This window comes from Dermacentor andersoni, chromosome 1 (genome assembly GCF_023375885.2).
Source record: "Dermacentor andersoni chromosome 1, qqDerAnde1_hic_scaffold, whole genome shotgun sequence".
Taxonomy (NCBI): domain Eukaryota; kingdom Metazoa; phylum Arthropoda; class Arachnida; order Ixodida; family Ixodidae; genus Dermacentor; species Dermacentor andersoni.
This window is the reverse complement of record NC_092814.1, coordinates 116,342,967-116,370,144: the sequence shown is the minus strand read 5'-3', so window position 1 is coordinate 116,370,144 and position 27,178 is coordinate 116,342,967. Positions and strand designations below refer to the sequence as shown.

At 46.3% G+C, this 27,178-nt stretch overlaps 1 protein-coding gene across 1 annotated transcript; it reads left to right on the top strand.

The window, feature by feature from the left end:
• The first annotated feature begins 1,390 nt into the window (after positions 1-1,390).
• Positions 1,391-26,684, top strand: LOC126543898 (carboxypeptidase B-like). The gene is made up of 11 exons (XM_050191040.3): positions 1,391-1,532; positions 5,655-5,736; positions 7,251-7,387; positions 9,198-9,288; positions 12,635-12,736; positions 13,942-14,040; positions 15,278-15,388; positions 15,460-15,550; positions 18,702-18,904; positions 26,255-26,339; positions 26,393-26,684. The coding sequence occupies exons 1-11, from the start codon at positions 1,438-1,440 to the stop codon at positions 26,590-26,592; spliced, it is 1,296 nt and encodes a 431-aa protein (XP_050046997.2). The 5' UTR covers positions 1,391-1,437; the 3' UTR covers positions 26,593-26,684.
• Positions 26,685-27,178: the final 494 nt, after the last annotated feature.

The following is a 27,178-nucleotide window of genomic DNA, read 5'->3' as shown; positions in this document are numbered from 1 at the left end:
TCCTTGTCCGCGCAAGCCTGCGTTCTAACTTGGCCTCAATAATCGCTATAAAGAAATTAATGTAAAAAAAAGCAGAATAAATCCGAAAGCAAAAACGTTGGTGGTAGTGAGTCTTTTTTTTTTTGGTTGTGATTCAACATTTTTCTTATAGAGGTAAATAAGTAACCTATAGCCACTCGTAGGTATTAGTTCATGTTCCGCAGTCATCTTTCTAAGCACTCTGCGTAATGAAATCATGCTATTTGGACGGAAATTTTTATTTCCTAACCCGGCGTGACGAAAGCGGTGACGTCAAAATCACCGCGGCTTACTCGGGAGCGTCCCCATTAGATTGTGTGGCAGTCGGGCAAGGTAACATGACGTCACAGATCGAAGTGCACCGGCCTTGTGCTACCTAGGAGGCGTTGTCCAAGAATTCCAACGCGCTCGCTTGCCCGCAAGGAGTTCATAACCAGAAGGACCGATCAGCGGCGTTCAATTGGACATTAATGCTTTCACATTCACAACTCGTAAGGAGAACTTAGGTGTCCTCGAATTTTTCCACAACTTACTTGTCCATGTTGGTAATGGACTGGGTTGAACGATAAATAAATGAAAGAAGGCACTGACGATTTGACCACCTGATCGATTCCTCCTTTTGCGGCCGCCCATGAGGTAACGCCCAAGAGATGATGACCCATGAGTGAATCTAGATAAGCCAATCAAACTGGAGGCGTGCCGAGGATTGAGTTTCATGCCTAGACACCATTAGCTCACTAATCTGAGGGCTTCGCCAGAGCTCGTGGAGATCCAGAACTTCGCCAAACTCGGGCCTTCCTGCATAAGACCCCTGGTTCTTTTTTTTTATTTTTCCGTTGCGAGTCAACAGTTTTTCTTATACAGGTACATAGGTAACCAATAGCCACCCGTAGATATTCGTTCATTCTCCGCAGTCATCTTTCTAAGCATATTTTGCCGATCAAAATCGGGGCGCCTCCTATTTGTGGCCAGTGTCGCCGAAGGCCCGTATTCGTCCGATGAAATGTGGCACTACGGCAGCATGCCCTTAGCGCATGCCTACAAAGTGCGTGCCAGGTGCTTGTACCTCTGACTTTGGTACAAGTGAACTACGGCGAGAGCAACCCAAGGACCGGGAATGGGCACGGAGAGTGTTGACTGACGGGCCGCCGCGCTCGCTCAGCGCGTGGTTGTCATCAAAGGGTCCATCAGTCAGCGAGTGCGCGCAGCTGCATTCAAGCGCCGGGGCCCCGCATGGCTGGAGGCGGGCGGAGAGCGTCGTCGACATGAACGAGGTGACCTGCATTGGCCCGGTGACCTGTAGCGCTGACGGTGCAGAAATAAAAAGACGCAAAACGGGACAAAAACGAACCTGTTCCCGTCCTGGCTTCGGCCGCTGCTGCTCGCGCGGACGGACGGCCGGCCCACTGCTCCACCGACATGCTGCTGCTCCTGCTGTGCGCTCTGCTCGCCTCCGCGACTACGCGCGGCGCCGAACCTCCGCAGGGAGCCGACGGCAAGGTGCACTTCGACGGGTAAGCCGTGCACCGCTCGGCGGCGCACGCGCGCGATGAAGCGCGTTTGTTTTTCGCGCAACCTCCTCCAACCTCGCGCTGACGCCTCTACTTTCGCGCCTTTTGGGGAAAGCCAGGAGGCACGGATGCAACTTAACGCGAGCACGCATGTTCAAGCGCATGTTCAGGAGCTGTCAATTCGTATTCATTGCTGGGAACCTCGGGTAGTACGTCTATAGTCCGCGCCACGCCTTTACCGCGTGTTCTGAACTCAGCCTTACGGTTCCAGTGCGAACATGCTTTGCCATAGACATACAAACTCGGGGTCATACTTCCACTCTTCAACAGGATACGCATTTAAGCGAGGAGGCGTTTGCGCCAGACGCACTCTACTAGTTCCTATTCTTCTGCGCTCGTGTAGTGCCGTGCATACGTGCCTATGTACATTAGGATTCAATCCGCGTTGCACATCGACAAGGATTACAGGAGCGTGGTCGTGCCTTACCTTGTAGAAGTCGTGTGATATGTGTGGCCTATAGTTCTATCAGACGCTTGTGTACAACCTTTATCGCCTCAAAGAAGTGCTGGAGAGCATACGCTCGTCTTCATTTGACTGCTGCAGAGCGACACCTGTATACGAATGGAGCACGTTCATGCGCTCTATATCCATAAGAAATCACTGCTGCACAAAACGCCTCGACGTACCACGTGCGGATAGACCACGGCCGCGACGTCGAGAAATTCGAGCGCACGGTACCCAACCAGTTTAACTCGGCCGTGACTGTGCGGAAGGCTCACGACCATCATCACGACAGCAGTAGACGTTGCGTGTTCTGCAAGGACGTCAAAAACTATAGGTTAGTCTTAGATGACGACCGCCTCCAACTCCACTGCAGCCTATGGCATATATATATATATATATATATATATATATATTCAGTCAGCATGGAAAAGTCAATGGCATGGTATACCCAATTCTCTATTACATGCCACTCATGGTGATCCGATCTAAATGCAGTATGGCTGCAGAGTTCGCCAAGTAGCGATAAATTTGTTGACGGCAATAAGTAGAATGCAAAAACATTTTTGCTTGTGAACTGGTATGTGTGTATACGTATGTAGAACTGGCTGGGCTCTTTCTTTTTCTTTTTGCCCGCCATGATATATGTCTGCTTCCGTACGCGATTGCGTGTTTGTGAGCAGTGTGACTGTACACAGTTTATTATATTAGTAGCCGCAAATTGCGGAAGACAGAGTAATTAGGCCATGTTTGCTTAGGAGAAATTCTAAGACTAACACGAGTTACGACATATCCGTGACCAATAAGGCATCCAATTTAGTATTTCCTAAAAGGCTTTACGGGGACCAGAAATACGTAGAATTCCAGTGTATCTTGTTTCATAGAGGAACTTGTCTCAAAAGCTGGTGCCAGCTTTACGGACACTCCTTGAGTGCCCAACTGCAGCTTCAATTCCACCATCCCAACATGCTCTCTACAAACAACATTCTCTCCTAACTAACATCTAATAAGTGAAAGTGGTAATCATGTAATGCAATCAGGATTACACAGGGAAACAATATCTCCCTCTTCAAGTAATCCAGCCGAAGCGGCGGGATTGCAGTTTCTACGACATGTGTTTCTCGAATAACAAGCGCGTAAAGAAAGCAAAAACAAAAGAACGATCAGCATATTTGATAAAAAAGCAAAGTGAAGCTTTAAGCTTCAGTACACTGAAGCTGTACTAATTAAGAGGTTGCGCGTTTATCAATGTTTTGAACCTAGATTCTTGAAGTTTACATCACATAATACATGCAGCTCTCGCGTCTCATATGTCACGCCATGCATGGGGTTTATTTTGTCGACTGTGTTCGGTGAGTTTCGCTCTGTTGTGCCTTAAGCACAACAGAGCGAAACACACACACACACAGCAGACCAGGATAGCGCAAGCCTGCTGTCCATCAAGCCAACCGATGCGCCATATTGCGCGATCCTTGTCTGTTGTGTATTTAAATAGGCGAAATCTTCACAATAAAATTTACTTGCGATTTAGCGCTTGTCCTGTGCGTCGGTGTCTTTCTCTTGTCCCGTCTTGAAACTGCGCTTACCAGTATTCGTTTATTGGACTGCAGTGTTATTACCAGCATCAGTAAACGACATCATTTAATGAAGCGAATGATCAGCTCATTACACGAATCTGCAACACAGGGAACGCAATTGCAGGTTTTCCTTACCTTTTTGTTTGAATCATTGAAACGCAGCTGAAGTTGCGTTTGACGTCTAGTGGCGCCAGTGACATAATTCTATTTTCATTTTCTCATTCTCACATACTCTAAAGAATGTATGAGAACCTCCTATCGAGAGCGTTTATGTCAATTGCAGCACAAGAATCGGAACCGTATTAGAAGATGTTTAAGTAGTTGGAGTTCCCCTGCACAAAAACAATGTTGCCCATGGAAAATAATTCCCTAATTACTGTCAAAGTCGCGATCGCGGAAAACTGAATACTACCTACTCGTCTTAGACAGTCAATTGGATACCACGATATTCAATTCGAAATTCGAGAAATTATAACATTCTTACACCCTTAATTGTGATTTCTATCTTGGGGACTTACCGCATAAAATTAAATTCATTTCAGTATGAGCGCTAAAGCAATGTATGGGAGAGACAATAACTGTGTGTGTTCTGACATCGAAACACACCTCATGCCTCCATATACACCTTGATCAGGCATCGACCAACAAATGCTAACACGATGGCGGTGCAGTGTTCGTTTCGGCTAATTTATTGCTGCTTTTTTCGAAATCGATAATCCAGAACAATCAGGCAAACAAAGTGGATAGATTTCTAGTAACAACCACGAATGAACCATGAACAGACAATGAACTCAAGGAAAGCATTAGAAAATTAACTTTTATTGCTCAAATGCAGAGTAAATTATTAATGACGGTTAAAATTGCGATAAATTTCACATTTTAACAAGGAATACGTGGAATGAGAGTGCAAGAATAGAAAACTAGCCGCCTGTGACCTGCCGCCATGGTCGTGAGTGGCGCTGAGCCCCTCCGCCGTCGCGCACATCGAGGCACCCTATCGCAGGGTAGACTCTCAGGCCCGGAAAGGACCGGTCAAGGCGTGGGCCATGGAGGAAGGAAAGGAAAATTTTCCTTCCTCCATGGTGTGGGCCCATAGAGCTTCATATTACTATGTGTGTGGGCCAAGTAAACAAGAAACCAGCTTGGTTTCGCCAGGCCCCGCACACTCTCAAGTTCAAAAAATGGCCACAGATGGCGAAAAAAAAATGGACTGTGCGACGCTGCTAAAAAACAGGCATTGTACAGAAATTAAAAATATTCTCCCGTGAGCGCAATATCTGCAGCTATAGGCGCCGTAGTAAGCGCAATTTTAACCTACAAACTTTCTCCGACACTAATGGAAGCGTTTTTATTACATGTGACTTTATCCTAGGGCTAGCTTTAGTGCCACGTACATAAAAAAAAAGTTGCAGTTTCGCCCGAAAGGCGAAGCATCGATTGCCATGACAAATTAGTGCACAGCTATACGAAGTAAGGATAGATATAGTTTTATCGGCCGTACGAACTCGTAAACACAAGCATATTAACTAAATTAACAAGCATGGTGTCACGCGCGCACAAGCAAACATGAACAGATCTCACTCGATGACCGTGGGAACTCGCTGTCAAAACGCTGCAGTGAGGAAACGCGGCAGCAGCGCCGAGCGAATTGACGTTCGTGCAGCCGCTCGCATCAACGCGAAGTACGCCGCGAAAACATCGCAGCGCGGACTTCGTACCCGTCGCAGATGACTTTCAAGATACAGCGGCCCGGCCGGGGGCGTGCGGCCGCCCATGCCGCCCGGAGTAGAACGCGCGCCCCCTCCCTGCCCTGGCGCAGGCAACGGCTTTCCGCCGTTACGTGCACGAGATTGAGCGGCGATCGCCGGCTCACCGTCGCAAGCTTTCACGCGCACATACACCGTACGGTGCGCGGCGACGATTCTATTGCCCTTCGACCTTTTTTTTCGTTTCTTTTTCAATCGCGCGCTGAAAAACAAACGCTCTTATTGCCTTTCATGAGGAATTTTCGTCTTCCGAATGTATTTGTTTTCGCTTGTGTCGCAGGTATACAGTATACAGGCTGTACCCGAAGGATGTGCAGCAGCTGAAGTACTTGGCTGATCTTGAAAACAGCGAAGTCGATGGAGTACGTATGATCCTTTCAGTTTGTTTGCAAGGCTATTCGTGCCAGATATGTAAATAAAGAAAAGGCTATAAGGGTAGGTATACTGAGACAGAGAGAGAAACTTGCATTTCATTTGCAATCTCGCCGGGCCAAGCGATCACGGAGTCCCGTGCAACTGCACTTGGCGGCACTTCGGGCCCGAGCGAGCGTTGGTCCTTGATCCAACGCTAACTCTTGGGAAAGCCACGATTTACGTCCGGTGGAGCGGGTGCTTCGCTTTTTGTAAGAGAATTTGTGGAGCTGGACGGCTTTTGAAGGTTTGGTGGTTGGAGAGGGGTGGATGCAGAGGAGGAGGTTATATGTAGGGGCGTTCATAGGGCTCGGTGCCAATTGATTGGTTGCGTCAGTGATGACGTCATCCGTGCCGCGGCGGATGCACAACAGAGTTGGTATAACGTAAGTATTCTATTCTAATGGGCTATTAACTTTCGTTGTTCGTCCGTGGTTATCATGGGGATCGGCTGGCCATGAACGATGGGTTAAACGAAAGGAATAGAATTGAGCGGAAAGGAATCCTCATATTATAGCGGCCCTGTGTCTGGTTGCGGCAGACGAAACGGGCTCTGGGTTCGCACGTTGTGTAACGCTACAGAGATGGCTCCAAATGGAGCGGCCAGCTTAGTAATGACATTAAAATGCTTAGTAATGACCAGTAATGACTAATAATGACTGAAATGATTTGTAATGACTAGGATATGACCAACATGTCTAACAACGGCTTGTAATGACCACAATCGATTACAAATGACTAAAAATGATTAGTAGTGAGCAGTAATGACTAACAATGACTGAAATGACTTGTAATGACTAGTAATGACTACGAAATGACGAATATGTCTAACAACAACTTGTAACAACTACACTTCATTAGAAATGACTAAAATCCTTAGTAATGCCCAGTAATGACTAATCACGACTGAAATGACTTGTAATGACTACTGATGACTGATGTGACCAACATGTCTAATGATGGCTTGTAATGACCACAATTGATTACGAATGACTAAAAATGCTTAGTAGTGAGCAGTAATGACTAAAAGAAAGAAGAGAAAGGGAAGAGGCAAAGAGAAAGAGGCGAATGATAAGAGGAGGAAGAGTAGGCTTTCGCCGTTCACCTCGTAAGAGCGACCTTAAGAGACCCTCTAATCTTTAGGGCTTCGCAATGTGCAGCTCTGCGTTCCCGACCCTCCAGTGCGAACGCGTCAGGTGCCCTGCTGAGAGGCTACGTATTGTCCTCACTTTCTACCTATGCGTTCCTCCTACGGTACCGAATATAGTGTCGTCGCTTCTGCTTTTCGTTAAAGGTGCACGTGTGCAATCAGTTCGTCTAATTTCTATCTTAAAAATCAGTAATAAAAAGTAATAAAAAACCTCAACAAAGGTAGTCGTTTACAACCAAAGCGCTAGAAACATGATGGCGGATAATTGTAAGTCTTGGTCGCTGTGCGTGACGTAAACATGATAATGCGACGCAGTTCGACTTCTGGCTGGAGCCGTCACGTGTGCATCGATTCGTGGACGTGAGTGTCTCACCGAACAAGCAGCGCCAGTTCCTCGACCAGCTGCACTGGAGGGACATTCAAAGCGAGGTGCTCATTCGTGACCTCGAGCAGTAAGTGGTCATTTCAAAAAAAGACAAAAAAAAGAAAAGCGGGGGTAAGGTGGAGGGGGGGGGTAGTGGGTGAGAAAGCGCTTTTTGGGGTAAACGTGACGGGGCACTGTGTAGACATTTTGCGAAATTCTGAAAATTGGCTTCTTCACATAGGTATTTCAGCCTTACCAAGATTGCGAACTTCCTGTTAGGAGTGCGCGCAAGCTCATGCAACCGGTTCTTGCCGCCCTGCCTTTGGAACTTCCGGCACGTTACCCTCAGCTCCGACAGTGACACGTGTCATGTCAGCTATCTTCGTTAGTACGATTTTGTTGGGTGACGAAGCGCGCCTGTGCGAATTAGCATCATTCAGCCAATGTTCCTTCCGTCGTTTTCCCTCACGAGGTGGTGAAATTACTCGCCGAAAAATTCCGGGGTTTTACGCGCCAAAACTACGATCTGGTTATCAGGCATGCCGTAGTGGGGGACTCCGGATTCATTTTTAACGCCTGGGGTGCTTTAACGTACACTCGAATCGAAGTACCACGAGCGTTTTTGCATTTCGCCCCCATCCAAACGCGAACGCGCGGCCCTGATCGAAGCCGTGACCTCGAGCTCAGCAGCGCTACGCCATAGCCACTAAGCTATCGCGGGCTGAATTACCCAGCAAACTATATTTAGCAAAGGACTATTTTAGCCCTTTAACCCTCGCCTAGTCAGGTGGTACCACAGCGGTGAGGCTCGGAGCGAGCGCAGCTGCCACGGCTCTCCGCAGCGGAGCACGTGGCGTGACGTCACACCTGCTACAATTGCGCTCCAGCGGCTCAAGGTCATTGCGACGCGATGAATGACCTTGAGAGACATGGCAGAGCAGAGCCTTCGATTTAAAAAAGAACACTGAACAATCACGAATAATAAAGACCCTTCGCATAAAACTGTGACTGAGAGGACTTGCGATACCAAATCCAGGACTCTCTTGGATACGGTCCTGCTGACGGACGTGTTCTTGCTCATCAGTCGCTCCTTCAGGTGCACGTTGTCTAACTAGCGGTAAAAAAGACGTAGATGATATGGTGATATCACTTGAATTTGCTGCGGCGCAGTATTGTGGCACCATCTAGCATGCAGTGGGCTATTGACGTCGGTTGTCTCTGGTATTGCGGTGCACACGTTTGCGTATTCTGCATTTTTTTTATTATACATATGATGGACAAAAGGCTCCGGACAAGATGGCACCGCACCAGTGCAAACAAGTATACCTTTCTATGGCAAGTAAGATCTTGCGCAGTCATAAATCTCAGAGGCACATATGACACGTAAGATGCTTCAGATAGTGGATTCACGAACTATAACTTGCTATTGGAAGTAAAAACAATAAATATGCAATAGCAAAGTACGTATTATCAGCAACAAACTTAACGCATCAATTTAGGGCGACCTAACACACGTACTTTCGTTTCTGCCGTCTCCAGTTCGCGTATACTCGGCACAACTTGGTCCTTTGCGTTTAGATAAGAGCACGTATACCACTTCGGTGCCATCACCACATGCGCAGCCCCGTGATATCGTTGTAATCTCAGGGTGGCGGCAATGAGATTAGAAAATGATCCACAAGGACTGGGAAGAAAGTACACATAATACTTAAGTAGAATATGTTACTGCGTGAGTTGGTTGAAGTCTATATCTAATACTTACTTCCGCAGGAGAAAATACTGATAGGGCGCTGTGAGTGTACCAAACGGAAGCCGTTACAAACGCTTAAACGTTGTGTTTGTGTGCTGATGCCTTCTCCAAGCGCAAAGTGACCTTTCTTTTTAACCTTCTATTTCAGAGAAATAAACAACTCTACAATGAGTAGAAGTGATGTCCCCGATTTGAGAAGTCCTCGAAGCTTCTTTTCCGACTACCAACGTTTGAACACCGTAAGTGTGAACACGAAGTCAAAGCATCATAGACAACCTGTATATTTGTAAACAAAGAGGGCTCTCGATGTATTGTGATCACTAAAGTACAGATGACCTGGGTAGGCTAACTAGCAGCAAGACAGTTGACGTTCGGTAAGGCTTGCGCCAGGGTAGGCCCTTGTCACATACATATATATACACGCAAATAAAACCGTTCTGCCAGAGCGATCGGTAGGCAGACGTCTTCTATTCCTTGATGAGACGTCTCCTATTCCGGAGACTGTCCTAAGGAACGGGACAGTCTCCGGATATTCCGAAAAAAATTCAGTTTTGTTAGGCATTTAATGCATCTTTAATGCGTACGTACGCGCCGCTTCGACGTGGTGAGTTTCCGCGGCTTTGTTAGATGGCGTGACAGAAAGGCGCAGCCGGAAAACTTTTGACAAATAGTGGAGGACTAAGGGCAAAAAAAAAAATCTCTAACCAGAACTAAATATTTTTTGTTCAGTCTAATTATGCATAATCAGTGTGCACACGTCATATCGCTTTCGCGATTTTCGGGACATCGTGTGACACGCAGGCGAAGCGGATGTAGCCCGAAAGTTTTTTCACCAATCGTGGATGGCTGATTACAGAAATGGAATATAAACAGTTTGGAGTAGCTTTACGTTATATCACCCCTGATATACGTAGTTCCATTGATTATCTTCCGGGTCTGAATGACCATACCCCTCTTCATTTCACGGTGGATCTACCTATTAAGCATCGTCGCAGTCATACTAAATATATAGGAGATTATAGAGCTGCTGATCTTGAGGCTATCGATCGTGAGTTATCTGCGTTCATGGGTGAAATCTTGCAGCGCTTTTCTAAGCGGTCTGTCAACACCAACTGGAAGCTACTCAAAGACAAAGTTGCATCCCTCATAAAAGCGTTTGTTCCACTAAGGCTGGTAATGTCCAATAAGCACGCGCCTTGGTTTAACCAGTCACTGAAAAAGTTAGCGAGCAAGAAGAAGCTAGTGTTTCGTTCTGCAATCACGCTGGGATACATATCGTTCAGTAAATGCAGATTATAAAAAAAAAAAAAAAAACACCGCAATCGGCATAGGACTTATTTTTTTAAATAATGCCCTTGCTTTTATGTTTGGATGATCATAAACAAAAGCGGTACTCGTGATATAACACTTAAACCACCGGACGTAAAATTAATCCCCAACGAAAAATGAGCCAACGTCTTAAATGCTACGTTTTCTTCGGCATTCTCTAGCGATTACAGTTTTGGTATTCATGAATACCCTACATTTGAATTTATCCCCATGCATTCAATTTGTTTTGATTTGACATGCATTGTTAAAATAATGTAGAACCTAAAAATATCCTCGTCAGCTGAATTGGACATCAGTTCTATGTTTCTCAATAATACTAAAGTATGCAGTTCCTTCATACTCTCAAAACCATTTGAGCAACCACTTGAACCAACGACCAGTATCAATTACCACCATACCTTGCGAAATCACGGCACATGTTTCCTCTCGTATTTCCTCTCAACTTTGTAGAAGACAATTCATTTTTTTAGTAATGATCAACACGGATTCCGCAAAACAATTTCGTGTGAAACGAAACTTTTGCGTTTTACTCATGACTTACATTCCATTCTTGGCCAGAGGTCCGTTATAGAAGGTATATTTTAAGATTTTTTTAAGGCATCTGACAAAGTAACGCATAAATGCTTCTTTGCTAAATTGCACAGTTTTAATTTGGATAGTAAAGTTGTTGCCTATAGTTGCAAGGAGCGCTCACAAATCGTTCCCACTTTGAAAAAGTTAATAACACCGAGTCCTCTTATTAGTCACTTACTTCAGGCGTGCCACAAGGCGCCGTAATACGTCCTCTGCTCTTTGTGATTTTCATAAACGACTTGTCCATGAACATAACGTCTTCCATTAGTCTTTTCGCCGATGACTGCGTCATTTATAGAAAAATTCAGTGACTCAATTTCAGTTATCCTGTAGACTGATATTGACTGGGTTTATGAATGGTGCCAGTTATGGAACATGAAATCAAACATTAACAAATGCAAATTTATCCGTATTTGTCAACAACATATTAGTTACCCAGCCTATCACATTGAAATAAAAATGATTTGGAATTGGTATGCTCAAAGAAATACCTTGGTGTGCACACCTCGTATAACTCATCTCGGAAAACTCACATTGATTACATAACTGACAGTACCAGTCGTACGTTAGGTCACCTCGCAAAAATTTTCCTCGGGCCCGTGCACCCTCACATTACAGCTTGATAACACGTTGGTCCGCACTAAACTTGAATTCGCCGCAGCTATGTGGGATCCTGGTTTCGAATCACTTATAGCAGGCTTAGACGGGGTACGAAACCGTGCATCACGTTTCATTCTTTCCAACTATCATCGCACCGCTATAGTGTTTACAGCTATGAATTACACCTTTTCCTTACCCAGCCTTTCTCATCCAAGAAAAGTTTCCTGCCTTTGTTTATTTCATAAGCTTTATTATCCCGATTCATTCCCTAAGAATAGTTAATAACAAAACCACCCGACACTTCCACGTGCATTGATTACTACCACAAAGAAAGTATTCCATTCTCGAATACTAAATCTTATCATGACTCATTTATTCCTTGCACATGCTTGTGCTGGAACCGCCTTCCACAGAGTGTTGCTGCCATTAGAGACATTAACGCTTTTAGAAGTGCTGCTACGAACCTGGTTTGTAAGTAATTACAAAACTGTTACATCATTCCTGTTATGGTTGTCAATCGTATTGCATTTATTAACATTGTACCCACTTCCCTCTCTAATGCCCTAAGGTCCCTGAGGGTAACCGAATGAATGAATGAATGAATGAATGAATGAATGAATGAATGAATGAATGAATGAATGAATGAATGAATGAATGGAAAACAATTGTTGCAATGCACAGCCCAGAGGCTTCTTATTTAATTTTCTACAGGTATATATGCAAATGTTAGTTAAACTCATTGATGAAATTACCTAATAGATATAAAATCAAGAAGATGGTGGTGGGGGGACCGATGGAGTAGCACACTGTGGTATAGAAGTTACGTAAACAGCAATAAATGGCCTCGGAAAGGCTGGTTAGCTTAGCTTGCCATATTTATGGAACTTCTAGTAGATACAGAATCTCACAAAAAAACTTCGCTGCGACATGAGAAACCATGGCTAGATGCTTTTAACCGCCGTTCCAAACGCCACTGTACTCTTATGCTTCGCGCGTGTATCTTCAGGGTTGCAATCAAGTGCATGTGGATGAAGTTGTACTTGTTTATAATTTCACTTTTTGTTTTTATATCCCGCCGGCAAGATCCACAACCATTTGCAGACATTTAGTCTACGAAGAAAGTCTTTGGTAAACGTCATGACCATTGGAAAATCATTTGAAAACCGTGACCTCAAGCTTGTCAAGGTGAGTCTAGGATGGATATAGTACATAAACTTTACGCAATAGTCAATGCATTGCATATGTTAAATAGGAAAATATTCAGTAAATCATTCATAAATGAACTGCGCATACATTCATTGCTCGCGTGTCACACTATTTTTTTTTTAATTATGAGCTTTTACGTGCCGAAACAACGATTTGATTATGAGGCACGCCGTATAGTGGGGGACTCCGGAATAATTTGGACCATCTGGGGTTCTTTAACGCGCGCCTAAATCTAGGTACACGGGCGCTTTTGCATTTCGCCGCCATCGAAATGCGGCCGCCGTGGCCGAGATTCGATCCCGCACAGCACCATAGGCACTAAGCAACCACGGCGGGTAATAATTAAATTTTAGCTATTCACTTTAGTGCACATGTTTCGATGGTGAAATTGAAGCCGAGCAGTAGTGAAGCCATGTCTGCGTCTGAGAAATCACGAGAGCATAAAATGTGCTGCGAAATAAATAATTCTTCCAGATGATAGTTTCCCAAAAGCTTTCCTCAAGCAGTTCGGAACTATGTTAAATGAAACGCTCATGCTTTTCGTTTTTCGGAATTTGGGGGCGGGACATCTCGAAAGTGGTGCTAGTCTTAGGATTTCAGCTAAGCTGACATGACTATATATACTGTTCGGCTTCAATTTCGCAATCGCTGCATGTGTTATTAAGGAAACCATTAAAAGTTGATTGTGGAAAATGTTACCTTGTTGCCTGGACATTGACTGCTATTTGTATTTGTCGTGAGAGTGATTTCCACCTCTTTTAGAAATATACTTACAACGGCCGATTTGCGCTTTATACTCCACGCGATTCTTAGAAAACCAGTTCAAAATAACAAAAAGCGAAAAACAACCACACGTACGCAAGCAAGCGCCCACAGACTTAGCAAAGTGAATGTTTTTTTTTTTTTTTTTTTTTACTGCAGAAACATTGCCGTAGAAAATGTTTTGTGAATAGTCCTACACGCCAAGCAACACAAGTGAAACAAAAGACGACTTCTTTTAGCGCAGGCATATAATTTTGAGCTCACCATCAATTCTATTTTGCATCACAAAGATATGTGTGCCGCTACTGTTCAAAACCTTGACTTTTAGGGCAGCATCAAATTGTGTTAGGATCTTTTTTTTACGCTCCGCGGTGTGGAGCTCCTGTATTATACTCCTGTACTTTCATCGCTTCCTTGCGCAGCTATCGTCAGGACGAGCCAAAAGAGCCGTGTGGCTGGACGGTGGCATGCACGCCAGGGAGTGGATTTCCCCCGCGACAGTCATGTACATCCTTGAAGAGGTTCGTATGCACGAGTTGTTGACCATTGTCCGTGCTTTCGTCGTTACACGCTTCAGAGGCATCTACTGCTGTCTTTGCACAGTCGCCACGTTAGTTCTTCCGCCAAATGATTTTTCTTTGCAGTCAGCATAACAATAATTCTCCAAAAGATGTTTATATGATAGAAACAATGTCGCTGAATGTCCGGCCATGAGATTGGGCCGCATCGAAAGGCACACAGGCCTAGGGCGTGTCCGCATGCAGCACCTACGGACGTGGTTAAGGGCGTAGTTCTGTAAGCAGCACAGTAAACTAACAATGAAGCCAAGCGCTAGCCATCTGCCTGTTCCAGAAGTATACGGCGTTTTTCTTAAATGTATGTGCTGCGCATTAGAACATTCCATGAGTGCAACGCATTATCAAAAAAAAAGGATGACAGTTTATACAAATGTTTTCGCATAGACAGATAAACAAACCCTCCAAAGCACTGCTGCAGCAGATTCACTTGTTTTATGACGCAGTGGCTAATGTCTAATGTTCGTTACCAGTTCACGATGTCAGCAGAGCATCGTGCATCGTATATTTGCACAAATAAACGAAAATGCAAGAAAAAACTGGGAATGGAGAATGGGGAAGGAGGGAAGACGTTCGCCTTTTGCTTTCTCTCGTCCGAGCTCTTGCTCATCGCAAGGGCTTCGGCAAATACGCGACGAAACCCGAGATTTTCCCTGACTATGGGTGGCAATACGTCCGGCTATCGTCAACTCCTGCCTATTGGCCGACTTGGGCTTTGAGCTGCGCACACAACTTATTAGGGACTTTTCATGGCACATACTGCACATCGACTCTGACCGGAACCAGGCACTGCTGTGTGAAGCGTGATCGTGCAAGAAGAGCAGCCTGCACAAGCATGAGAGTACCAGCAGATGGCGCTGGTTGGCCTCCGTAAGAGCTAATAACACATACAAAAAGCATTCGAGACGAACAATTCGAACCGGTCCCTCATTCAAGCTCAAGCGAGGCAACAACGGACGTGTTGGATTCACTATATGGTCAGGGAAAACCTGGGGGACCGGTTTGCACCTCTCGTTTGCACATTTGAAACAGCGGCGACACAGTGATGTCCTCGAAGTGCGAGCATGGTCAGGCCGTAACTCGCCGCTCGGCCTCCAGGCCAATCGAGTGGGGTCCGTCGGTGGTGGTTTGACCGCAACGACGTGAACTCCTGAGCCCGTGTCATTTTTCCTCTGGTACCCAGCTGGTGAGCGGCTACAGCAATGACAATGACACGACCAAGATTCTGGACACCTTCGACGTGTACGGTCTACCGGTGGCCAACCCGGACGGCTACGAGTACACGCACATCCTCGTGAGTCATGGGCGCTTCTTCGCTTGTCGGTGAGCGACGCGGGGCATATCAATGGCGCCGGCTGCTTGCAGAACCGGCTGTGGCGGAAGACGAGGTCCACGACCGCCAGCTTCATCTGTCGCGGTGCCGACCCGAACCGAAACTTCGGCTTCAAATGGAGCTGTGAGTATACGAAGGCATCTGACAGCAAGCGTGCCGCGGGTGCAGGAAGCCGTGGACCGAGCATCACACGCCTGCGTATGTCGCGCGCGTGCGGGGCCGTACTTTGCCGCGTAGTCGCTGCTTTTCTCTTGACGGCATGCAGGAGGAATGACAACAAGTGTTCGTGCAGCGACGTGCATGTTTCGCTACAAATGAAGTTGTCGGAGCACGCTCCTGCACGGCCGTCGCCATGTCCTGGCCGTGCAACCTGAAACGCGGCGATTGGGGCGGCGCGAGTGCTCAACTGAATGCGCGCTGCTGGGAAGCGTGATGGGCTGGACTGCACGTTGCACGCGAGGAATATCCATACGTCGCCCCCACTGCTTCGCAAGTCATTATCGAGTGAATTTTGAAAAGGTGCACCCGGTGCACCCAGTTTTCCCTGCTTATAAAGACTTTCGACGAATTTATCGGTGCTACTTACGAAGCGTGGATATGACCAAAGTATAGGGGTCGGTCGTTAGTGGAAGAGGCGCATACGCAAAGATAATTTTTAGCTTACTTTTCACACAGAGATGACATGGAATCGAGGGTTTTCTCTCTATTCAATGACACCTCAACAATTTTACAGGCGAAGTTTTATGTAAACAAGTGAGCTCAATAAAATTTATATGCTTCGTGCAAGCGAAGAAGTCATAGCCGGGAATGGCACACGTGCTCAAGCTGAACTAGGCATCAGCTTAGCTAGTTACCACAGCGCCAGCTTGTTAAACACCTCGAATGAAAGTAGCAATGGCAGGGAGAGCCGTCAGTATTGCCAGTGATGAACAAAACTAACACCCCAGGTAACTTATCATGCTCTCTGGTTTGGTTCGCATAGCATATGTTTGTTAACATGCGTCCTCCATCTTTCTTACATCTTGTCCGTTAGCAAGGTAGCTGAAATGCTCGAAACAACCCACCAAAATTTTTGTCGCGTCTTATTGTTATTAATAAAGGAAATAATATTATTTTCCTATTTCGCCCGTTTTTTGTGGTTAGTGAATTTCACCGTCGATAAAAAAGGCGCCGAAGCAAAGGGCGCTCGCGCAACCGCGTTGCGGGCGGCCAATCGTCGCCGAACGTCACGGATACCAGAGGCGCACCTGCGCGAGACGTCGTTTGGACGACGCTACTCCGCTGCAAGATGGCAATGCACTTTGCAGGCCTGCGCTCGCGCCGCTGGAGGCAACACGCATAGGACGAATCGCCTTATTAATAAAAAAATAATGGGGTTTTACGTGCCAAAATCAATTGCTGATTATGAGGCACTCCGTAGTGGGGGACTCCGGAAATTTGGACCACCTGGCCGGGGCTCTTTAACGTGCACTTAAATCTAAGTAGACGTGCGTTTTCGCCCCCATCGAAATGCGACCGCCGTGGTCGGGATTCGATCCCGCGACCTCGTGCTTAGCAGCCCAACACCGTAGCCACTAAGCAACCACGGCGGGTACGAATCTGTTTATATGTTATACAGCCACCTTCTAAATTATGCTGGTTAACAGCTCTCTGCGGAATTACGCAACGAAATAGCAAGCGCTACCTAAATATCCAATAAACGCCTTCAAGCGCGTCATTCCGTTAAGTACCTACAAATGATTTGAGGACGTATGGAACGTAACTTCAGACGTAGCCAGAATTGTCTGCTTCGGTTACTTGTTTCACTGCCGTATACTTTGCGAAAAAAAAAAAAGGAAGACCAAATGTATTGGCAAAAGCAAGGGTCCTGGAACGGAAAGGCAGGCGTGCGAAACGTGCGTACACAAGAAAAAAAGAAAAAAAAAAGGGGTATACTGTCGTTTTACGTGCCACGACCTGATTTTGAGGCACGCCGTAGTGGGAGACTCCGGATTAATTCTGTCCACCTAACGTGCGCCTAAATGTAAGTATACAGGATTGTTCTTGAACATATATGTAACAGGGACGAACATATATGTGAACGGGGATGAAATATATAATCTGTGCGCCGAATATATATTTGTGAGTGAAATATATATGTTTTGGTGGTTCTTAGCCAAGTGTATTTTCTTTAATAGCGAAGTGCTCATTCTCTTTTCCTTGATTTATTCTTCCAGCAAGTAACGCGGGTAGCCGTATTGTGTACACTTTCTCGTTCAGTTTTATCGAAGGCAGCCGAAGGACCTCACAGTGCACAAGTATTTCCAGTACGGGTCGTAACCTAACGACTTGTACACGAGCTCGATCCCGTGTTTCTCGGGGAAAGTTGCGTATTTTTCTACAACCAAAAAACGCAAGGCTCATCTACATTGCAGCGCAACTTTCGCAACTGCCGCCATTTTAGGAGGGCCTTGTTCAAGCCACGCGCTCCCAGTCACCTTCGCAGGCAGGCACGCGACTAAAGGACAAAATGATGACGAGGTCAGAACAGCGCGCTTCCGGCTATTCAAACACATTTATACTCCGCTTCGCACATCGGGTTGCAACGCTGTGGAAGCTACGCAAGAAGTACGCTCACCGAAATTTATCGGCCCGCGCGTTCCGTCTATGCTTCGCTGCGCGCCAGCAGCGTTTTGCTCGCGCGAGCGTGCACGTGAGGCTGCCGCGACGGATTGGAAATAAAAAAAAAACAACGAAAAGCAAATTGATCTAAAACAACGTGTTAGCAGCCCCATAAGTACACGATTTGTTTGTGTCTAAGGAATTTTTTTTTTCATTCAGGGATGAGCTTATATCAAGAACGTTTTCGCAAAAATCGGTCAAAAAACACCGAACTATTGAAGTGCGAACGCAGTCACTACAAGAAGTCGCTGTATCTCAAGCCTCCACAGCGTTGCACTTGATTTACGAAACGGAGTATAGGTAGAGAAAAAAAAAAGTTATATGCACAACACAGTGCATACGAACTAGCATATAACTGCGATAATAAATAAATAAATAAATAAATAAATAAATAAATAGAAGTAAATAAACAAATAAGTAAATAAATAACCAAGCAGCAAACTTGAGTCACAGTTAATACATTAAGTTAAGCCGAGCTTGAAATACATGTTACAGCCGTTACTTTGTTCGTCGTGTGTCTGTTGCCGTTGCACGAGTTGGACATTCCAGTCCCGACGGAAGCAGAGAACGCTTCGTCCGCTCGTGTGCCTCACCGTGCAACTGTTGTGCGCAGCGGGCGGGTCAAGCAGCAAAGCGTGCTCGGAGGTCTTCGCCGGGAACAAGGCATTCTCGGAGCCGGAGACCAAAGCGATCGCGAACTTCGTCTATGCCCGGCGCCGCGAGATCATGGCCTTCATCACCTTCCACTCGTACTCGCAGCTCTGGCTCACGCCGTGGGGCTACACGGCACTTAAGCCGGCCAACTACCTCGAACTCGTGAGTGCTCGCACGGATTCGCACGAAAGTGGTGCGACGTAAGGAGCTCCGACCGCGTTTTGAGATGCGAGGCACGCTGCCAGTCACACAACATGGATGAATCACCTCCCCCATCCACCCCGCCTCGGTTTTTTTTCTTGTCTTTGTTTTTTAACTCATTGGATTGGCATAATCGGATTGGCAGCAAATACTATTGTTACGTGACTGTTATGTTACGTGACAATGACCATGTTACGTACACAAACAAAGGAACTAATTACGATGTATTTACAAAAGGAGCGCAGCCACCAAGATGGAAACCAGCTTGTGCCAAGCCCAGATGCCCGTCTTCGTCTTAATTTGCGCCATGTCTCTTAACCGTCTGCTGTATCACAACGATATCGAGACAAAGCATTAAAAGAAATGTACAATTCGTGCACGTGCAATATGTCTAGAGGTATGCAGGGTGTTTCACGTAACTTGTGCCAAGGATTTAAAAAAGAACGTGCTTAGCCGCAGCTGCATGAAACCAACGGCATGTAGTTTGTTGTCAAGTGGCGCTCCTTAGAGTATCTTTTATATTCCGTTTAATTAGTTAACTTAATGAATTATGCACTTTTTTAAATATTCACTTTAGGGCCAAGTGCGTTTCGGTGCCTTGTAGAGGCGGTTCAGAGACGACCGATCCTTTTGTGTGCGTGCGTGCGTGCGTGCGTGCGTGTGCGTGTGCGTGTGTGCGTGCGTGTGTGCGTGTGCGTGCGCGTGCGCGTGCGCGCGCGCGCGTGTGTGTGTGTGTGTGTGTGTGTGTGTGTGTGTGTGTGTGTGTGTGTGTGTGTGTGTGTGTGTGTGTGTGTGTGTGTGTGTGTGTGTGTGTGTGTGTGTGTGTGTGTGTCGGCCTTTAAAGAAAGCCCACGAAATGTGAAAACCTCGTGACTGCGCTTATGCGCTATCGCTCGTGCGCTCATGCGCTATCATGCGTGTTTCTTCTCTCGACAAGGATCACACATAGCCTTCGTCCTCATGACACAGAAAGCTAACAGCCACAGGCGACGAGGTCCTGCGCGTATCGCGACCACTGTACCGCTGCTGCCTCAAAGAAGCTTCGCATCATTATTCCAAAGTTACGTTGGATCTCTTTTTTTTAATGGAAAGCATTCTTTGCTACATTCTAAGCACTTCGCGTTAGGTGGGTTCCTGTCCTGCCTCGTTTTATTTAAAAAAAATTGTGTGATCAAATGGTGGTATCGAACCTCTTCCGTCAAGCACAGTAGCCTGGTGCTCTAAACACTAGACCTCTTGAATTAGGGAACATCGCGGAATACGAGGACGTAGAAGCGGCTCTGATCTCTAATTCGAGATGTTCGACCAACTAGCCGAGACGTTCACTTCATCAGACCACGATCGTTTCGTTTTTTCTTCTTTTTTGCCTGTATACAACTTCAGTGCAACACATTCGCAATCACAGTGACATTTCCTTTTGAGTGGCTGTCTTAAAACACCCAGATCAATAAAGAAAAAAAATAGCTGAAATCAAAACTTCCTCAAACATGCAAGTTCATCTATATAGTATGGCGAGCCAGTGCGGCGGCTCAGGCTGAGCTCATGCATCCATTATTTAGGCCACGATCGCACGCTTACTTCTCTCGTTCCAAAACCGATTAGCTCTTTCAAACATTTGGCGCGTGCGTCCCGTGCCCCGTTCCTGTCTTCTTTCTTTGTGACAGCTCGCGCTTTGGGGCGCTTTGTTAGACTGCACTATTTCCGCCACATTCCCCAGTACTTTCCTGGTAGCAGCTAACGCTACGTAGAAACTGTGCGACGTTGCACCGACTTCATGATAGGCCCAAGTTAACCTTGTAATAACATTTCTTCGCCGGAATACAAATGTCATCCTTGTTTTACAATGCATATAACATATCACATAAAGATAGATATAGGTACGTACGAATATATATATAGAAAACTATCAGTCATAGCTCTCGTAGTATAGCCCTCTGGGCCGTTTCCTTTTTTTTTTTTTCGAGAGTAGTCCTATTAGGGTTATTATAATTACACGAAGGTATTTCGCCCTCATCAGCAGCAGTCCTTGGTATAGTTATTCTGGCGGCTAGCTTCCCACGCTAAGCGTGCCGCCATCGCACCTGGTTAAGCTTTTCCTAGACGCTAGAGTTATGCTTTGTCCGCGCAACCTTGAGCGATCGGAAAGCGCGTTTCCCCCCTCTTGGCCGGCGGAGAAGGGAGGCTTCGTTCCGGCCGCGAAGCTCTCCACATCTCTGTAAGGTGCCTTGTGGATGTCTCGTGCTGAAGATGCCCTCTCGGTGAGCGCATATTCCCCCCCCCCCCCCCCCTCATCTTTTAAGAGGTTCAATACATACAAGCATTTGTCTCGCAAACCAGATTTTTTTTCAAGGGAATTTTCCACGTCTCAGTAATTTCTCTCGTCGTATCCGAGTGCTGATTGCCGTGTTATAGTTTGTTAACGAAGCTTTCCCCTCAAGTCTAAATATTTTAAGGCAGTTTGTCGTGTGCGTATGATGGCCACGCACGCTTATATCGCCTTCCGTTTCTCTACCACGGTTGCGCTTTAAAACCACGACGCTGCAAGTTTGCTTCAGAGACTATCCTTTCCTTCCCACTTCTCCGCCCTTAAACTGGCTCTCTCAACTACTACACGCAGAGACAAAGCAACAGCGCGCGCATTAGATCCCATAGATGAGATGAATATTTACAATTATTATTAGGGTTATAATTATATTCGAGTGCTGATTGCCGTGCTATCGTTTGCTAACGAAACTTTCCCTCAAGTCTAAATATTTTAAGGCAGTTTGTCGTATGCGTATCATGGCCACGCACGCTTATATCGCCTTCCGTTTCTCTACCACGGTTGCGCTTTAAAACCACGACGCTGCAAGTTTGCTTCAGAGACTATCCTTTCCTTCCCACTTCTCCGCCCTTAAACTGGCTCTCTCAACTACTACACGCAGAGACAAAGCAACAGCGCGCGCATTAGATCCCATAGATGAGATGAATATTTACAATTATTATTAGGGTTATAATTATATTCGAGTGCTGATTGCCGTGCTATCGTTTGCTAACGAAGCTTTCCCTCAAGTCTAAATATTTTAAGGCAGTTTGTCGTGTGCGTATCATGGCCACGCACGCTTATATCGCCTTCCGTTTCTCTACCAGATTGGTCCACCTGGACTGACCAAATAGGGCACCACTGTAGGTTAAATGAGGCGTACAACTCCTGCGGGACCCGCCGTGGTTGCTCAGTGGTTATGGTGTTAGACTGCTGAGCACGAGGTCGCGGGATCGGAACCCGACCACGGCGGCCGCATTTCGATGGGGGCGAAATGCGAAAACACCCGTGTACTTAGAATTAGGTGCACGTTAAAGAACCCCAGGTGGTCGAAATTTTCGGAGTCCTCCACTACGGCGTGCATAATCAGAAAGTGGTTTTGTCACGTACAACCCCATAAATTAATTTTTAATTTAACTCCTACGGGGACGGTAGAGTATCCGTCTCCAGTGCAAGAGGACCGTGATTCAAATCCCGGTGCCGCGCTATTCTCCACCGGAAAATACAAAAAAAAAACCGTGTGTTGAGAAAATTGCACAAACAGGCCTGGAGTGCGGCCTGATCCCGGTGACCAGAACCGGTAACGCACTCTCTCACCAGAGCAGGATTGGCCACCCTGGTGCAGTACTTGGCCACAACCTCCTATATGAATACAACAATCGAACCCCGGCCCTCAGTCCCCAGCAGCCGCGAAGCAACTGACCACGGCGGCGGTCAGATCTGTGACGCTGCAGAGGGTGCTAAGAATACCTGGCTCCGGACAGGCCGCCATTGGAATCTGAACCTGGCAACGTTTAACGTTAGAACGCTATCTAGTGAGGCGAGTCTAGCAGTGTTATTGGAGGAATTAGAGGGTAGTAAATGGGATATAATAGGGCTCAGTGAGGTTAGGAGGACAAAAGAAGCATATACAGTGCTAAAAAGCGGGCATGTACTGTGTTACCGGGGCTTAGCGGAGAGACGAGAACTAGGAGTCGGATTCCTGATTAATAAGGAAATAGCTGGTAACATACAGGAATTCTATAGCATTAACGAGAGGGTGGCATGTCTTGTTGTGAAACTTAATAAGAGGTACAAAATGAAGGTTGTACAGGTCTACGCTCCTACATCTAGTCATGATGACCAGGAAGTCGAAAGCTTTTATGAAGACGTAGAATCGGCGATGAGTAAAGTCAAAACAAAATACACTATACTGATGGGCGACTTCAATGCCAGGGTAGGCAAGAAGCAGGCTGGAGACAAGTCAGTGGGGGAATATGGCATAGGCTCTAGGAATAGCAGAGGAGAATTATTAGTAGAGTTTGCAGAACAGAATAATATGCGGATAATGAATACCTTTTTCCGCAAGCGGGTTACCCGAAAGTGGACGTGGAGGAGCCCGAATGGTGAGACTAGAAATGAAATCGACTTCATACTCTGCGCGAACCCTGGCATCATTCAAGATGTAGACGTGCTCGGCAAGGTACGCTGCAGTGACCACAGGATGGTAAGAAGTCGAATTAGCCTAGACTTGAGGAGGGAACGAAAGAAACTGGTACACAAGAAGCCAATCAATGAGTTAGCGGTAAGAGGGAAACTAGAGGAATTCCGGATCAAACTACAGAACAGGTATTCGGCTTTAACTCAGGAAGAGGACCTTAGTGTTGAAGCAATGAACGACAACCTCATGGGCATCATTAAGGAGTGCGCAGTAGAAGTTGGTGGTAACGCCGTTAGACAGGAAACCAGTAAGCTATCGCAGGAGACGAAAGATCTGATCAAGAAACGCCAATGTATGAAAGCCTCTAATCCTACAGCTAGAATAGAACTGGCAGAACTTTCTAAGTTAATCAACAAGCGTAAGACAGCGGACATCAGGAACTATAATATGGATAGAATTGAACAGGCTCTCAGGAACGGAGGAAGCCTAAAAACAGTGAAGAAGAAACTTGGAATAGGCAAGAATCAGATGTGTGCGTTAAGAGACAAAGCCGGCAATATCGTTACTAATATGGATGAGATAGTTCAAGTGGCTGAGGAGTTCTATAGAGATTTATACAGTACCAGTGGCACCCACGACGATAGTGGAAGAGAGAATAGCCTAGAGGAATTCGAAATCCCACAGGTAACGCCAGAAGAAGTAAAGAAAGCCTTAGGAGCTATGCAAAGGGGGAAGGCAGCTGGGGAGGATCAGGTAACAGCAGATTTGTTGAAGGATGGTGGTCAGATTGTTCTAGAGAAACTGGCCACCCTGTATACGCAATGCCTCATAACCTCGAGCGTACCGGAATCTTGGAAGAACGCTAACATAATCCTAATCCATAAGAAAGGGACGCCAAAGACTTGAAAAATTATAGACCGATCAGCTTACTGTCCGTTGCCTACAAAGTATTTACTAAGGTAATCGCAAATAGAATCAGGAACACCTTAGACTTCTGTCAACCAAAGGACCAGGCAGGATTCCGTAAAGGCTACTCAACAATAGACCATATTCACACTATCAATCAAGTGATAGAGAAATGTGCAGAATATAACCAACCCTTATATATAGCTTTCATTGATTACGAGAAAGCGTTTGATTCAGTCGAAACCTCAGCAGTCATGGAGGCATTACGGAATCAGGGTGTAGAGGAGCCATATGTAAAAATACTGGAAGATATCTATAGCGGCTCCACAGCCACCGTAGTCCTGCACAAAGAAAGCAACAAAATCCCTATAAAGAAAGGCGTCAGACAGGGAGATACGATATCTCCAATGCTATTCACAGCATGTTTACAGGAGGTATTCAGAGGCCTGGAGTGGGAAGAATTGGGGATAAAAGTTGATGGAGAATACCTTAGCAACTTGCGATTCGCTGATGATATTGCCTTGCTTAGTAACTCAGGAGACCAATTGCAATGCATGCTCACTGACCTGGAGAGGCAAAGCAGAAGGGTGGGTCTGAAAATTAATCTGCAGAAAACTAAAGTACTGTTTAACAGTCTCGGAAGAGAACAGCAGTTTACGATAGGTAGCGAAACACTGGAAGTGGTAAGGGAATACATCTACTTAGGGCAGGTAGTGACCACGGATCCGGATCATGAGACTGAAATAACCAGAAGAATAAGAATGGGTTGGGGTGCGTTTGGCAGGCATTCTCAAATCATGAACAGTAGGTTGCCACTATCCCTCAAAAAGAAAGTGTACAACAGCTGTGTGTTACCAGTACTCACATATGGGGCAGAAACCTGGAGGCTTACGAAAAGGGTTCTGCTGAAATTGAGGACGACGCAACGAGCTATGGAAAGAAGAATGATGGGTGTAACGCTAAGGGATAAGAAAAGAGCAGATTGGGTGAGGCAACAAACGCGGGTAAACGACATCTTAGTTGAAATCAAGAAAAAGAAATGGGCATGGGCCGGACATGTAATGAGGAGGGAAGATAACCGATGGTCACTAAGAGCTACGGACTGGATTCCAAGGGAAGGGAAGCGTAGCAGGGGGCGGCAGAAAGTTAGGTGGGCAGATGACATTAAGACGTTTGCAGGGACAACATGGCCACAATTAGTACATGACCGGGGTAGTTGGAGAAGTATGGGAGAGGCCTTTGCCCTGCAGTGGGCGTAACTAGGCTGATGATGATGATGATGAATGTATAACACTTAGTCGTTGATCACGTTCGCCCCCATTGACTACCTATGTTGAGCCCGACAATCGGCACGTATAAATTCGCCTCGAACGGCTCCCACTAGCAATCGTGCCGTTGCCGCCGTGGTCGTCGTCGTGCTGCTGTCGTCGCACATACTACACACATACTCGCGTCATACACATAATTACTCGTATTACGCAAAAGTGTTGGCCCACATGGCAACGCTTTGCGGAACCGCAAACAATGCTGGATAGCCAAGCAGCTGCAAAATGCTTCGCATAAAATCATTTGCACAGTGCGTGGGATCTGCACTTTCTTTTGCTATATAGATTTGCGCGATCGACAAATCGCGCGAGGAAACATCGATTGGACTAGCGCTAGTCTTGTGCTAATTACCTTCTGTGATTTTGGTTTATTTGCGCACTTAATCATGTTAACGGAAATGCACCAATGCACCAACAAATTGTCGACATTATGTTAGGAAAACTTTATCCGGGACTACATACTCAACGCGTTACATATGTAACTATTTCGGAGGTGCAATTCTCTTCCGCATCTTGTATTTGCTTCTTAGCGCTAATGTGGCTGGTGTCACTGTCCTTTTCTTCATCTAGTATGTCTCTGGTGGTAAACTGGAGAGGGGGGCCACCGTACCCACTGACAAGCGCTCTGTCCCATGCAGGCCCGCGCAGCAAGAGTCGCCACGGCTGCGCTAGAGAAGGTTCACGGTACCAAGTACAACGTTGGGACATCCACCAGTATGCTGTGTAAGTAGTAAAGGGAGGGAGAGCTCCTACGCGACCCATCTTCGTTGTTGCAGACGTCGCCTCTGGAGGCTCGGACGACTGGGCCCTGGGCGAGGCGCAGATTCCGTACGCGTACACAGTAGAGCTGCGTGACACCGGTCGCCACGGATTCACCCTGCCGCGCGACCAGATCGTGCCTACGGGCGAGGAGACCTGGGCAGGAATCAAGGCCCTGCTGCTCGAGATCGCCAGTAAGGTGGACGAGGGAACGTGATGCACGGCCACTGTGGCCGAGAAGACAACAACAAATGCATATTGATATTCTGCACACGCAATTTGTGAATAAATATTTATAAATAAAACGTACCACCTATATTCAATCTATAGCCTGATTGTGGCATAAAGTAAAAGGTCCTTTAAGTTCTTTCTAGTCAGGCCCGCTATGCAATAAGAGGCGGTACATATTGGTGGTTGTTAGGCCCATGTAAAGTGCCAAGAATGCTCCCCCGCTGCACTTTTGTCACGTGTTCAAAAAGAATTAGCGAAAATCATGACAACCTGCCGTCCGAATTCGCAGCGTTCTGTGTCGTGATGTCGCACGAATAACAGAAGTCGCTTAGCAAGTTGGTGTGCACAGTTTTTCATTGCACGAGGTTCGTCCAAATGTATCAAGTCCCCGGATATGCTTGCTTGCTTTCTTTGCTTTAATATAAAAAGAAGCGAATACAAGGACTTTTGCTATCAACATGCGCCTAAACATGCTCGCGAACGATTCAGACGGTCCATTCCACTTGCCAATCCAAAGGGGGGTCTAAGCATTTATGGGTCCGAGAGACCTTTCCTCCCCTTCTGTCGCCCCC